The 16,051-nt window shown below is 38.7% G+C and overlaps 1 protein-coding gene across 1 annotated transcript in view; it reads right to left on the reverse strand.

Moving 5' to 3' along the window:
* Positions 1–287: 287 nt before the first annotated feature.
* The window catches only part of THOC1 (THO complex subunit 1), a 42,245-nt gene continuing 26,481 nt past the window's right edge, over positions 288–16,051 (reverse strand). The window contains exons 12-21 of the mRNA XM_082853761.1: positions 7,740–7,840; positions 6,445–6,511; positions 6,196–6,246; positions 6,035–6,105; positions 5,534–5,629; positions 4,723–4,788; positions 3,690–3,773; positions 1,883–2,030; positions 1,090–1,165; positions 288–592 (exon numbers count right to left, since the gene is read on the reverse strand). Of these exons, the coding sequence (XP_082709887.1) occupies positions 297–592; positions 1,090–1,165; positions 1,883–2,030; positions 3,690–3,773; positions 4,723–4,788; positions 5,534–5,629; positions 6,035–6,105; positions 6,196–6,246; positions 6,445–6,511; positions 7,740–7,840 (1,056 nt within the window). The 3' untranslated portion in view covers positions 288–296. The remainder of the gene's footprint in view (positions 593–1,089; positions 1,166–1,882; positions 2,031–3,689; positions 3,774–4,722; positions 4,789–5,533; positions 5,630–6,034; positions 6,106–6,195; positions 6,247–6,444; positions 6,512–7,739; positions 7,841–16,051) is intronic.

Below are 16,051 nucleotides of genomic sequence, written 5' to 3' on the forward strand. Positions count from 1 at the left end.
GGAAACACCATGCCCCTAAATATTGCTTACTGACTTTATAAATGTTTAATTAACAAAAGTATTATGTGACCTTGAGGTCACTTTACTTTGGCCATTTCCCCAACCTACCCCCTTGTCCCCCCAGACCCTGAGGTCAGTCATCAAGAGCCACCATGCATTCTGTTGTTCTTGGAGCACCAGCCAACTGTACAACTGTTATAAAAATGTTTATTGTTTACCAAAACCAGTGAACCTCTTATCAAATGCTGCTTGGTAACAAAAGCTTATCACAGTTTTAATAATAAAAAAAAAAAAAGCTAACTATTTGTCTCATTGTCATTAGTTAGACTTTCTGCAAGGTCACTTAACCCAGACTTGTTGAGTGCATTGATCAGGTTCTCAGGTGTCGCGTGCACTCCCTCCTGATCCTGCCAGGCGACTAGCAGCTGCTTAGCTCTCATCTTCATGTCTTCACTGTCACACTCAATCTGTCTAATTTCTGAGTCTTTCATTTCCAAGTAGGGGGCCAGAATCTTCCATTGTTCACCCAGTTTGTTGGCAAATACCTCTATTTGGTCCCCTGTTACAGGTTTGTCTCGCCGAACATCAGGACCTAGAAAACACAGGAAACAAATTAGGAACAAAGTACGAGGATGTGTACGATTCAAAATATAAAACGGAATATGGGGCCACTGAGATATTAGTCACCTTTAATAAGCTTTATTTTAAAAGTAAAACTTCCTTTTTGTACTCTCCACGGGTTGAATTACCGTTCTTATGATCATTAGGGACTCAATCAAAGCTAAAGCTGTTGCCTCTATTATAATTAGGAAGGCTTCTGAAACCAGTGGCCCTCAATCTAAACCCCAAGAATTAACAGAGGTATGAGTTGCCTTCAAATGTAAGTACTTTTCTTCCCAACACTTCCAAATTTTACTGTATAAAAGGTACTATTTTAAAAGTTATCAAGCAATGTTTTAGATTCCTCGCTATAAGAAACAGCTGAGAAAGATGGTAGAAGTTGAGAAGTAGATCAAATAACGTACCTCTCAACAAAGAACCCCAATCTTTTCCAATTTTGTAAAATAGCCAAGAAAATTCAATTCTTACTTTCATTTTCCTTCAGTAAAGCATCATTATCTTCCTCATCTTCATCCTCACCTGTTTTTATTTCTTCAGAAGGAGGCTAAAATGAGTAAAAGAATGTTTTAAAAGAATGCCAACTTCTAAAATCAGATAACTGGGCATACTTTCTATTTAGGTACGAGATTCCAATTACGGGGCCCAGAACTTTACCCTTGAGAGTGTTAAATGTGAATGTCAGGTAAGGATCGCAGTGGGACAGTGTTAACCTGGAGAAGGAGGGGCGGGCGGGGAAGACTGAAGGTTGGAAAGACTCTTATTCCAACCTGGGAAGAAGGGAGCCAGTAAGAAGTATGGCAAGATGACTTGCAAGTACTCAGCATATGGTAACAATGGTCTAGGGAAGACTGGGGGAGCAGCCATGTCCTTAACACTTTTTTTGAGTAATTTTATTCAGATTTATGCATACAGTATAGTTATTACCATATTGTATTGGAAAAGAGTAGAAAGATAGGCCAAGCTGCCTACCACACTACCCCATGGGCCCTACCTTTGATAAAATATAATGCATTGGCACACAGAAAAAATAAAGTATAATAAGTTAATTTTGATATAAAGTTACTTTATCTATTTATGTACTTCTTATAAATGTATACTCAAATGCATTTTTTTCTCATTCTAAACAAGGGGGTTTATGGATTTTTTTTTTTTTTCCCCACATGATAAAGGCTAAATTCAGCTCTTAGCTCAAACAGCAAGAGCAGTTTAAAAAAAGAAGGTAACGCGAACTAAAGGATGTAAAAACTGATGTGTTACTTACTGGTAATTCCTTGGCTAGCTTTATTACCATGTTTTCGAGATATTCTGGCAAACTTTTAAACTGCTGGTTGGTTGGCTGAAAGAAGTGAGGGCTTCTCCGTGCTAACAGTCTCAGGGCTCTCCAACCATAATTAGAATTGTTCACAGCCCTATAAAAAGAGATATCAGTCTTGTAATTTATACTTCTTTATTTCTATATTCCCTTCTAGTTAATGTAGTTCACCAGGCAAAATTCTATACTCCCAGGTCAATAGCTGAAGGCACCATTCTTCTCATTCTGATCACAGCCCTAAAGAACCTCTCAGTGAGCAGTTCACTTATAAATGGAAATCAACAGAGTCCAAAGAGGCAGGTTCATACAGAGCAAACAGTTTTTAGATTTAAGAAGTTTACATACATTTTAAGTTAAGTCAATTAGTATGTGTCCAGGACTGGCTAGATGCTGTGTGTGCAGGACAGATCATCCCCCTGGTCATTTAGAGAGAAAAATACTCATAGGTTCACTATGTTCAGTAGACTTGATATCCAAACGGGCAATGCCATCTGCAGGTGTGAGTTTCAGAATACTTTATAAACCCAACCGTTTTCATCATGTTAATTAATCTGTTTTTTAAAAAATTTATATAACATCTAAACTTTAATTTGCTGAATATCAACCTCAGTGAATAAAAATTACTCCAAACTAAAAGGGACACATCCAGTAGCCAACACCATAAGCAGTGATACCAAGAACAGAATCCACGAACTGTTCCTTAATATAGGTGGTACACAGTAAGGTAAGAAAAACGTGAGAAACTCTAAAGATAATGTTTTGGAAACAGGCAAGCTACAGAGAATCCAGAGCACAGATTTGTTCCACGTAAGAGTTTTTGTAAGTGACTTGGAAGTCCCCACAAGTTCTTAGAGTAGCAATCTAGTTTATTAGTCACTGCTCATAAATGAGCCTCATTACCTCTGAGACAGTCTTGGCACCTGAAAAACTACCGCTAGGCAGTGCGTGGTTCAACGTGAACCATCTTATTTAATGCTCAGAAGAACCCTGTGAGATGGGTACTATTACTGTTTAACAGATAACGAAACAAAGCAAAGATGGGTTTAAATTAGCCCTTAGAAGCCTAGCCAGTAAGTGGTAGAGTCCCAGGACTGATCTAGGCAGGCTGATGAGAGGGCCCTTGCCCTCGGATCACGATGCCATAATGCCTATTTAAAACCACGGGGCTGTGTGGTGTCACCTGGAAGATACAGCTAAGACTGACTCCTGAAGTTACTACAAAATTTGAGTTAGATGGAGAGCCAGCAATGGAGACTGAGACAGTGAGGCTAAGGGAAAAACAGGAGGAGAGTGCAGTTAGATGGGTGTCAAGGGAAGAAAACATTATCTAAGGAGGGAGAGATCAACTGGAGAATGCTGCTAAGAGGTCAAAAAATGATCAGAGCTATTTCAGTGGAGTGATGGGGAGACAGGCATGGGCTGACCCAGAGAACAGGAGCTGAGGAAATGAAGGCAGTAATTATCAACCACTGTTGGACATACTGTGATTTGAAGGGGAACAGAGAAAAGAGGTGATAGAGGTGGGCTCAAGGGGGATTTTTCTACTTTTCTGACACAAGCGTGACTCTAAGTCATGCTTGTTAGTCGATGGGAATGGTCACTGAAATCAAGACATGCAGTAATGTGAAGCTGGCACATAAACTCAGCTAAAAGAAAAAGTACTATGCTCTCAACTGTCTGCCTTGATAAGCATTCTAGTATACATACAGTTCTTAAGAGATATTAGGGAAATTAGTTCATGAGAAACATTACTTACTTGAATTCATTTTCAACCATATTTTCAGGGTCTGCCTGTTCAATGGCTTCTTCAAAGAATTCCTCCAAAGTTGGCATATATTCCCTGGGCATTAAAAAAATAACTAGTGAGGATCATGTCTGTTCTTATTTACAGTTATTACAGAATATTGGTTCTATTCCTTGTGTTGTACAAAATGGCTATATTTTCTTATTGCTACAAGAAGTACTTGTTTTTTCTAATTTGCCTGGTCCTTTTTGAGAGTGCCATGTTCCTTTTATTTGATTCTTCTGTCTGCTGATTCTTAGTCATGGTAGATTGTTTTCTTAAGTTTGGATGGTGAGTTTATCTTCAGACTTACCTGTAGAATCCTTGTGTGGCTTAGGTTGAAGGTGTGGCCGCCCTACCCCACCACAAGCTTTCTGTCAGCCTGGGACTTTTTAGTTCACCCTCTTAGCTTAAGGGTCGTTCCTTTATACTGCTGGTAGTATAAACTCTAAGACGGCATACAGCAGACCTGTGGTTATAATTTCTCAGGGAATACGTTTTCCTTTTCCTCCACATCTCAGGTGGAAATGGATGAGCTCCTTGCTTCCTGTGCCAGTGAGCAAGTCCCTCCTCCTCCCGCCGTGCCCTTTTCTTTACAGATAGTGTGCACTGAGGGCCTCAGCTTTACTTGGGGGAAACTCAGTTACATATTTGTACAGTCCTAAGGCTTTACTTTCTGTCCTTTTGTGGCCATTAAAACCCAAGTTCTCTGGTTCCCCAATGTAGGAATCACTTGCACTGCTCCCCAGCTAGAAGCAACCGGCAGCATTAGTTCTTACTTTGGTTTTTAGTTCCCCCTTCTTTTGCAAATCTTTATTTTTTGTGATTTCTATAATTATTTTATCAGTACTTCTAGGTGTTTTATGGAAAGCTATATTCTACTGGGCCAAAGTCAACCACAGTAAACTTTAAAATTTCTTTTGAGCTCTGCTTATAGCTGACAAAATTCTACTCTAGTTTAACATTTGAGAAAAGCAATACTTCATATGAAACATTTTAAACCTGCCTTGTCTCTGATTTACAGGCTTCCATATTATCAGGACAGAGATTCCAAAGCCTTGTTAACTCCTCACTGCAAAACAGACAGACACAAAGATAAATACATTTTTTTATGGACACCATTCTCTTCTACCTTAAAACTATAAAAATACTTAAATAGTGGATTTTGGGGTGGTGATGAGTTTTAATCATTTAGCAAATTTTCTATATGAACATATATTTAATGATTTTTTTCTCTCTTTTTTTTTTTGTTGGAGTAAAATTGCCTTACAATGTTGTGTTAGTTTCTGCTGTACAATGAAGTGAATCGTATATGTATACCTATATCCCCTCCCTCTTGGCTCTCCCTCCCATTCCCCCCATCCCACCCATCTAGGTCATCACAGAGCACTGAGCTGAGCTCCCTTTAATGATAATGATAACCACTACTTTTTTCTAAAAATATTCAAGTGCAGTATAACGCAATGAATAGTTAACTAGAAGGTAAAAGAAATGAAAGGATTATAGTACCATGCAACAACTAGAAATAAGCTGGATCAATCTAACAGCAATTGTATTGTCTGTGACATGGAAAAAATGGCAGAACCTAGAGCCATGGATTTTGGAAGCAGGAGACAAAAAACTAAGTTTTGTCTCAATGCGTGAATCCATGATGGACCCTTCAGATTGATAGGGTGTGGTTTGCTTTAGTCATCTGTGTACATACCAAACACACAAAAAACTGGAAAAACACAAAACCTTGGGAGTTCTTACAGTAATATTTTCACAATATAAAAGCCTCTATGATAACATCCCACCTATGAGACAGGTTAACCTACTTTCCCATCAGAATTTTTTTGTTGGGTCCTTTCCCTAGGAAGTCCTCTGGAGCCGTTCTCTTCCGTACTACTCTTGTCGGCTTGGTATCTGATGTTCTGTGGTGAACAAAACATACTGGAATTTCAAATGTTTAATGTAAAAGAAAATTTAGTTATTGTTTTCTTCCTAAAAAAGCTTCATATGAAAGCTTCATATTATTACACTCATCAGAGAGAAGACAAAAAGGCCACACCAGGGGACAAATTACAAGGAGTGGGTACACAGCATTTTTTTCCCCATAATTAATAACAGATCAGTTTGTTCTGAGAAGTTAATGACAAGAAATTTGAGATAAAAATGTCAAATAGAAGTATATCAAAATGGTTGTAATTTTTATGGAATACAATTTACATTTTTTATATGAAATACATTTACACATATCTGTACATAATGTAAAATAGTCATACCAAACTGTATTCTGAAAGCCTTTCTCATATTGCTTGAGAGGAGTATATATTTACCTTTCTTTCACAAAACTTGGGCAGCCTTCATTTTTCCATGAGTTCCAGTTTTCTTCAGTGTTTAATATATGCTGGGAAAAACAAAGAAATTACATTTCCATAATGAAGACTTTGAAACTCTACTGGGTGCTAAGAAGACTATGTAAATATAAAACACATACCTCTACCATCTTTGAAAATCTTTCTCCATCAGGGGGGTTTTCAGATAGTAGCTGTGATTAGAAAGAATATACTAAGCTTTCAACAACTTTCTGCATCATAGGAGTGGTTTGTAGGCAGAGAACCAAGAAGTGTTTGTGGTCTTGTACCTGAGCTTAACTTTATCCTTATTTTCCTATTTGGGGCTGAAACAAAGAAAATTCTAAATTTTCATTTTGTTCAATCATGGGTTTGTTGCGTGATGAACTTACTTGATAAACTGATTTTGTAGTATCTTCAATCCAGAGTGATTGCTCATCAGTTAAAACATAGTTTGAACTAGGAAACAAAGCAATAAAAGCATGCTTGAGTTACAAGAATTGTATATTCAATTTTAAGGTTTATGTACCATCTTGAAGAAACACTGAACAAAGCAATGAATGTTTCCTAAAATAAGTTCAATGTGGGATAATAGCCTCAAGAGAAAATGTTAACATACTCCTCTCCAAGATGCACATTCAAATAAGTCACACTATGTTCCTTTAAAACGCATTCAAGATACAATGAATAAAACCCCCAAAACTCTAGAGAAGGCTGAAGGCAGACCCAAATTGTTAACAGCTGCCATCAATTCAGCTCTCACTATGTACTAGGTGCTCTATACTTTATAGCCATCCAACGAATACTGATAGACTGCCATGTGCCAGGATTTACATACATTATTCATTTAATTCTCAAAACAAGGACATGTGCATATATTAAACAGACTACAGAGCCTCAAGCCATAAAGCGTGCATTCAAACCCAGGTCTGCCTCCAATTTCTACTATGCTATACCAAACTTCCACAACAGATAGAAGGATAACAAATAGCATTTTTGAGTGTTCGCTATGTGTTATCTTAAAATTACAAGTCTGAAAGCTGAATTGCAGCTAGTGGGTGATGAAAGTGGGATTCAAAACCAGAAGGTAGAAAGCCACATTCTTTACAACTAATACAACACTGCTCTGCAAACTTCCGATACCATCCGGTAACGGAGCTCTGCTTCAGTTTTAGGTGGGACAAGAGGGACTAGTCCGCCCTACAGGTGGAGGTATTCAGACTGACAGCGGAGGTCCTGATTAGGTTTTCTGAAATCCCAAAGAAACTAGAACTCCTCTGTGCTTCAAAGCTTTACCTAATTTTTTTCAGTTCTAATGTCCTAGATAGTCCCACACCTGGAGAAAGAAGTATTATTGGCTGAGTTTGCAAATCAGGTTTGGAGGTCTGAGTGAGGTGAGGAATGACGGAAATCACCACCCACCAAGACAACTGAGAACTCCCAGGATGCCAGGCTCTCAGCAAGAAAGACACTGGCAGCAGATCCAGTCAATGCCTTTTCTCTAAAACAAATACCTTAGCATCTTGTTAAGCTAACAAAAGCCCCTGATTATCTAATATTGCTGCAAATGAAATGTTTCAGGGAGGTGAGCCTTCCACACAAAATGAGCCCGCTACATAAAAATATACATCAGTAAGCATTCTCTTTGCTGCTGTTTATAAACCATTTACTACCCATATTAACTTACCTTTTAAATTTGACCTGCCCCTTGAGATACTGGAATAAAATGAGATACTGCAACAGGATGTGTCGACGAAAGTTACTGTCGCTCAGTTGTAAATCCATCAGCTACTCGAAAAACAAGCACACACACAAACCACCACATTAAATTCAAGTTCTACCTAAAGGTGCAAGTGATGCTATTACAGAAATGGAAGATTTCAATTCAAAAAACACGTGCTGAGAACTCACTGCATGTGAGGCGTTACTGTACAAGCCCCAGGGCAGAGTAGCAAAGCTTTATTTAGCTTTCTTAACCATTTTATGCCATGAGGTATTTATGTTGGTGGATAGCAATGTTATACCTGTGGTCCTGAGGTCAGGATAAAAGCGGAAATATAAAAAAGTAAAAGTATGGCTGTCGCTTTCCCACATATAAAGAAATAAAGGCTACAGAAGAGGGCCCTGTGGGTAAACAATACTGAGGGACGTCGCTCTTTTCTGTAGTCCTAGGAAGTGCCTGCCACAGGGTGGGTGCTCAGTAACAAGCAAATGAGAAGAATCAGAGGTGAAAAATCATCCACAAATTAAATGGATTGTTCTTATATTTTAGAAAAAATTGTATCACACCTGTATTATCACAGAATTTGGATTAGAAAGGACTTGAAGGTCATTTATGAGGAAGCTCTTCAACAACACTGCCACCTAGCTGGTCTTGCTGTAAGAATGACCTCAGTGATGAAGGCGTCATTCTGATTCTGTCCCACGTGCTGAGGGAAAGCTATGTCTATGTCCACAAACCCTGTTTGTGCTGTTCTGCCCTCCAGACCTAAAGCAACAATGGAGGCCTCCTTCTTCTAAATAACAGTGAGACACCTGACAGCCCTAGGAACCAATTTCCAGTTCCAGGTCCCAAGTTCCTTGGGCAACGCATCACACGCTATGCTTTCATCTACTAACACAGCAGTTGGGGTGCCTGGAAGCCCTGTACTTGCCCAGCCTCAAGACAGCAGAGCCGGAGTCAGCAACAGAGACATCAATGGTTTAACGGACGCGGAAGCTTACAGGTTTGAAAGCGAGGCCTGGAGTGACACCCCATGTGTGGCAGACGGTGGGCAGGACGAGGCAGCAGTCTTCGCTCCCCAGGAGGGAGGGGGGAGGTTACCAGTTATAGCGGGAATTGATGTCATCGGTTACCAGGGAAACTAGCAGAGGCGCATGCCCCTCACTGCCCCTTAGGTAACCTCTCCTGGTGGAGATTTTCTGACCTAAAGATTAGATCACCAGCTGGGGCCTGGGGCAGGTATGTAGAAGGGCAGTCATGTGAGCAGGGTGTGGGTGAAGCAGGCACTGGTCGGCAGGGGATGTACAGAGAGCAAGAGAACAGCCATCCTGGGTGACCTGGTCATGCAGCAGCCTAACGTTCATTAGCCATTTACTCACCAGCCACTTCTTCCACAAGGGTGGTTCTTGTTCAAGCAAATGCCATGCCCTTTTTTCTTTTAATTTTAAACATAGGATTGGCCTTCTAGTGGGGGTTCCCTCGCCTTTAGAGATGTGATTTAAGGATCTGATTCTGTTACTGTATTAACCATCCCAAATTGGCAGGCTGAATGGCACGCTCCCAATCTCCCTTTCCTCCACTCCTGGATGACTTTATATCTCCGCTTGGGCTCTCAGTTCCCTGACCTCAACTCCACTGACACTCACAGCCCCTCTACTTTGGTCCCCGACTACCATGGCCACAGCTGGACCTGGTTGTCACTTGCAGCTGCCCCAGCTCTGAAATCTAACTCACAAGAGTCTCACTTCAACCTCCTATCCTTCCCACTCAGTTGTCCCATTGTACCTAATATTTGGACTTTACTGAGACCTTAAGTTCCTTGGACCCTCTATTTTCTGGCTATCTGTAAGTCCCATCCTGTTTTTACTATAATCCTATTTTAGTCTAGGTAAAGGTCAGGAAACGTTTTCTTAGAGGGCCAGAGACTAAATATTTTAGGCTATGTGAGCCAAGAGGCATATTATGGATATTATGTAAGTACTTATGTAAACATTTAAAATGTATAAAAACACAAGACAGGCAGTGGGCCACATTTGGCCTGTAGTCAGCCGACCCCTGTTTTAGACTACGTGGTCTATCTCTTCAACAACTTTCTTGCCAACTTCCTTAACAGAAGTCCCATACTTCTGTCACATCTACTGAGCAAAAGGGCAACTTGGAGCAAACCAACTGTTAGTCACCTTCTCTATCCTAACACTAAGGCTTCCCATCTAGCCACAGGTGGAGCTGCTTGAAAAAAAATACAAATCAGGGCTTCCCTGGTGGCGCAGTGGTTGAGAGTCCGCCTGCTAATGCAGGGGACACAGGTTCGTGCCCCGGTCCGGGAAGATCCCACATGCCACGGAGCAGCTGGGCCCGTGAGCCATGGCCACTGAGGCTGCGCGTCCGGAGCCTGTGCTCCACAACGGGAGAGGCCACAACGGTGAGAGGCCCGCGTACCGCAAAAAAAAAAAAAAACAGAACAAAAAACAAATCACACAGCTACGCAAATGGTACCACTGCTATGTTACTGTCTCCAACTTAGAATTCTCCCTTGTCTCTAATCAGCAATCTTTATTCTCCAAGGCTGTTCTCCCTCCTATTCTCCACAGCAACTATTTCAAATCCCTTGTACTTACCAGAACACTACTTACTACCCCTCTCGCTCTCAGTAGATAATTCCCTCTACCTTCAACGAGGAGAAAAACTCATTAAAATGGAAGTTTCAACTGCACCCACGTCCTCATTCGCCTCATTTCCTCTGCCACAACATCTTCAGGATCTTTGCTGAAGGTGATCCTTCTATCTGGACATCCCATCAGTTAACCACCCTGGTGCCTTATCTTCAACCCTTTCTTCTTTCCAAGCTCCTTTCCATTAGCATTTAATAACTTCTCTCAAAAAGATTCTACAGGTTCACCTTATCCTTCCTGAATAGCAAAGCTTCTTGTAAGAACTGGCTACATTCACTGTTTCCAATCCTTCCCTCAACCTGCCTCAACCAGTGGTGTTCTGGGTCACCAATCCACGGGAAGTGTTTTGCCAAGACCACCAATGACTTACTTGTTATTAAATCGAATGAGCACTCTTCACAGTCCTCATCCTACTCAATATGCTTGGCTTCCATGGGGTCATATTTTTCTAGTTCTCCTCCAATTTCACTGGCTACTCTTCTATCTTCTTCTCTCCTTCTCTTTTCCTTCTCCCTCAAATGCTGATTTTCTTCAGGATTTGGTTTGATGCTTTCTTTTCTTTCCAGTCTACACTCTCCTCTTTAATTACCACGTATGAGCTGATAACCAAACTATATACCAAATCTATACTCTCAACCTAGATCTCGCTCCTAATCTCCAGATCTGTGTGCTCAAGAAGCTACTACATATCTCTATTTGAATGTCCCACTGACACTTGATCAGATTTCCTGTCCAAAATAAAACACACCAATTTCCTCAACAAAGTCTGCTTTTCTCCGGTGTTGGCTAATTCACCGAGAGACTCCACCATCCATCTATTTGCCTAAACTACTCCAGGAATACTTCCTGGAAAAAGCAGCAACCATGAGCCACAGGAGCAAACCTAAAGTTGGAGTGTATAGAAGAAAGAAACAGGAGGTACAAAGACTGAGGCAAGTAAAAGACTGGCCAGTTTGAAGACCCTGAGGCGTTTAGCTTACAGTGAAGACAGGAACTCCTGGCTTGAAGAAATAGGTGCTGTTTATGAACTTTTCATCTACCTTGAGCTTTAAGTCCCCTATTCCACATTTATTTTTTATGTTGGATGATAATTTTTTTTGATAGAAACAATGGATTGAAAACAAGAGTCAAGAAGACATTGAATCACAGGTGGGAGGGGACTAGTTTGATCATTTAAACTAACTGCATCACACTATCCTTAAGAAAATGAGGCCCTGACAAGTTAAAATGACCCCTGCAAGGTTACACAGCTAGTTAGTAAGAGGTGTTGTATTCTTTCTTCAATAATATATATTTTCTAGTCCTGCTTTTCTTTGGTTATTTTAAAAATTACACCATTTACATCATGCATCGGGTCAGATATTTCTTTGCTGTCTTTGTTTTGTGAACAAAGGGCCTTTTATTGTCCTTAGCTTTTACTACACCTCTTAGCTCAGGCCTCAGCCTTCCTGATTATTATTCTAAACCTAAAAAGGCTCAGGCTACTCTTCTTATTCTTATGTGCCTTTCTGTCAATAAATCGTACATACAAACAATATTCCTTTCTGCACATTTGAAACTTTTCATAATAAAAAAATTTAAAAGCAAAACAATGCTCTGGAAAAATTAAACTGAAGTATGAAATCTTCCATTTCTGTTACTTTAACACAAAATGCTTAAAAAATCTTTACTAAAAAACAAAATATTAAGAGCATTCTCATTAATTAAATTCTTACTAATTTGTGATTATTAACACATCAGATGAAAATATCCAATTTTCAAATTGTGGAGTATTTTTTAAAGTTCAAAAAGGTACAGTTAATACAACATTCATGTCTCACGATCCAGTTACTTATCAAATCCTAACATTTTTATTTGTTCCACATTTCTTAAAGAAAGAATATTATCAAAACTGTTGAAGCCCCTCTATAAGCTCCCTCCACTATGGAAAGCACTACCATGTATTCAGTGTTGCTGATTCTAATGCATATTTTACACTATTATACATATAGAGGCATCTATAAATATCAAGGTATTTTGCATGTTTTCAAACTCTATACTACACACATTATTCTGCAATAAGCTATCTTTCATATATTATGTTTGACATTTACACAACTTGATACATGTAGCTCGAGTTTAGGGGTTGGCAAATTTCTGTTAAGGGTCAGTAAATTACTTTAGGCTTTGTGGTCATACAGTCCTCGTCCTGGCTACTTATCTCTGTTGCCATGCAGAAGCAGCCACAGACGACACGTAAAGGAGTGAGCATGGCTGTGAGCCAATAAACTCATTTACAGAAATAGGCAGTAAGTAATGTGCCAACCCCCATCCTAAGTCATCCATTTTCAGTGCTTTATAGAACTCAATGGTATAAATTTACCATAATTTACCACCCACCCAGTCTCCTGCTTATGAACATTTAGGTCGTTTCTACACTTTCACTCGCAAACACCTAAGTTACAATGAGTCATATATTTCCTTGTGCATATGTGTGATTCTCTAGGGCCCACATCTTAGAAGTTTTAACTGTGCTCTTTATTATAAAATTACTCTGCAAAGTGGCTGTATCAATTTATACTTCAACCAGCAATGTGTTAAAGTTCTCCTTTCCCCACACTTTTGCCAATACATTTCATTTATTGTTAGGATATTTAATTTTGGTCAGTTTGACAAATGTGAAGTGATTATCTCATCATTTTAATTTCTTTGGCTACTAGTGACATTTAGCATCTTTTATAAGCTCATTAGCTATTCAGGTTTCTACATCTGTAAATTACCTGTTCATACCATCTTTCCAGTTTTCCATCTGGTTGTCTTTTTGTCAATGGTATATTCAAAATACTAATCTTCCTCAGTTCTGGAGATGGTGAATATCTTCTCCTACTTTGTGGCTTGTCTTTTCACTTTGTCTAGCCCTAGTTCCTTTTTCTTCTTTATACCTGTACTAATACTTACTGTTTTAATTACTAGAGCTTTATAGGTCTTAGTATCTATATCTGATAGGGCAGCTGTTCCTTCTTAGGAGGAAGTAGTTACTCCTGGCTTAGTTACTCCTGGCTTTTTGCTTTTCCATAAAACTTTAAGATCAACTATTCAAGTTCCCTCAAAAAGCCTGTTTGGATTTGATTTAAAATACACTGAATTTATGGACACATTTGGGGAGAAGTTGCACTGGGTCTTCCTATCTATAAATGTAGTCATATCTCTTTATTTTTATAATTTTATCCATGAAGATTACTCATAGGTATTAGTTTTCATTGCTGTTTTAAAAAACATTTTGTAACCAGTTACTTACAGGAACACTATTGATGTTTCTTTTGTAACTTTGCTGAAGCCTCCTTAATTCAAACTTTGTTGGTTCTCTTGGATTTTCTCTGTAGACAATTATATTGCCTTCAATTAGAGACAGTTCAGTCTTTTCTCTCCAATACATATAACTCTCATTTCTGTTTTGTTTTCTCTTATTGAAATGTAGGTCCTCCATTACAGCGTTGAACAGAAATATGGTTGGTAGATATCCGTGTCTTGGTCTTGAAATTACTGAGAATATTTTTGAAGGTTTGATCATTACATATGACGCTTGTTATAGGGTTTTTGTCAATCCCCTTAATCAAGTTAGAGAAAATTCCCTTCTACTTCTGATTTGGTTTTGTAATGAGTATTAGATTGTATTGAAATAATTTTCTTGGCATCTGAGATGGTCATAGTTTTTATTTAAAAACCATTAATCTGTTAATTTCACATTAATCTTTCTGGTATTGAATCATACAATCCTGGGATTATTAAAATATTAATAAATATTAAGTCTATTATTTAGAGACTTAAATGATAAATATTATTAAATATTATTATAAATATTATTTAGTCTCTATTTTTTATTTACTTTATTTTATTAAATTTATTTATCTAAATAATGGCTGCATTGGGTCTTCGTTGCTGTGCGCGGGCTTCTCATTGTGGTGGCTTCTGTTTGTTGCGGAGCACAGGCTCTAGGCATGCAGGCTACAGTTGTGGCACACGGGCTCAGTAGTTGTGGCACATGGGCTCAGTAGTTGTGGCTCGCAGGCTCTAGAGCACAGGCTCAGTAGTTGTGGCGCACGGGCTTTGTTGCTCCACGGCATGTGGGATCTTCCTGGACCAGGGCTTGAACCCGTGTCCCCTGCACTGACAGGCGGATTCTTAACCACTGCACCACCAGGGAAGCCCCTAGTCTCTATTTTTTAAAAATAGCTACCATCAATTTAAAAAACTGATTTGTGAGTTTTTACAATATATTTTTCATCTCTATTCATAAGTGAAATTGATATATATACTTTTTTTCTTGTTCTGTCCTTATTGGGGTTTTTTTTAAAAGTTACATTTAATATCATATAAGGACCTTGGTTGCTTTTCCTCTATTCCTTGAAGTGCTGATAATACGTACCTAAAACAATCTGGGACTGATGTCATTTGAAAGGTGTCACTTTGATTACTATTTCTTTAATAGTTATATGTTTATTCAGGCTTTTAATTTCTTTGTGAATCCATTTTGGTAATTAAGTTTTTCTACAGAATTACTATTTCATTAGATTTAAATATAGTCTCTTACACATTTTACTGTCTCTGTATTTCCAATTACTCCTATTTTGTTTATTGGTACGTTTTCACTTTTTTCCTTAGGCCTGTTCTACAAGAACTTCTACAAAAATTCTTTTTATAAAATTTTTCTTTTCAAAGCCTTTGGTTTTCCTGATACGTTCTATAGTTTCTTTGTTCTATTTCATTAATTTGTGCTATTATTATTACTTACTTCTCTCTTGAGGTTTATTCCGTATCTTTTTTACCTTCCTGAATTCTCAATTTGTCACTCTTAAATTTTTCATTAATGCATTTAAAGTGGTAATTTTTACCTCTCACTTTGTGACCTACACACGTGACATAAAATACTTTGTCCTTCTTCAGAACTAGGCTCCAAATCCAGTCTACACTGGCAGGGTATTTTTTTTAACCCTATCTTTAGTCTTTCCTAAATAGCTGCTTGGCATCACCAAAGAATTTACTCTTATCTTGCTTGCGTAACTATGGATTGACTCACACACAGAAGGGATTCTAAAAATAATAAAGAATGATGAGTATGCTCTAAACTTTCCAATATGTTCAATGGTATTTATGGAGCTGCCCTGTGTCAGGCCCACAGAGTACAGGAGTGTCACAATAAAGAGGGCAGCTCATGCCTCCCACCTTGCAGACCATTTCAGATTGATTTTATGCATGTAAAACTTTAGTAATTGTGTTTACCTTTTCAGATGAGTGGAAGTACACCCATATGTTAAAACTGACATGAGTGCCAGCAAAAGTCTTCAAACAAACTGCAGTTTGTAAAACCCTAACGATTCATCAATGCTGCCTTCATGCCATAGAACTGGAATTCAGCAGAGAAAGTCAAACATCAAAAGAGAATTCTGAAAAATAAACTAACCCGAGAGTTTGTATATATTTCAACTATAGTGGTTAGACACATTGCCTACAGCTCATATGACAATGAGATCTATAGTAAACAGAAGATTTGGTTTCTCTCCTTGTGAAATATTAATGGTAGGCCAACTAAATTTCTGATACTTCCCCAGTGGCCGCCCAAGGGCC

Source organism: Leucopleurus acutus, assembly GCF_964270905.1.
Source record: "Leucopleurus acutus genome assembly, chromosome: 13".
Taxonomy (NCBI): Eukaryota; Metazoa; Chordata; class Mammalia; order Artiodactyla; family Delphinidae; genus Leucopleurus; species Leucopleurus acutus.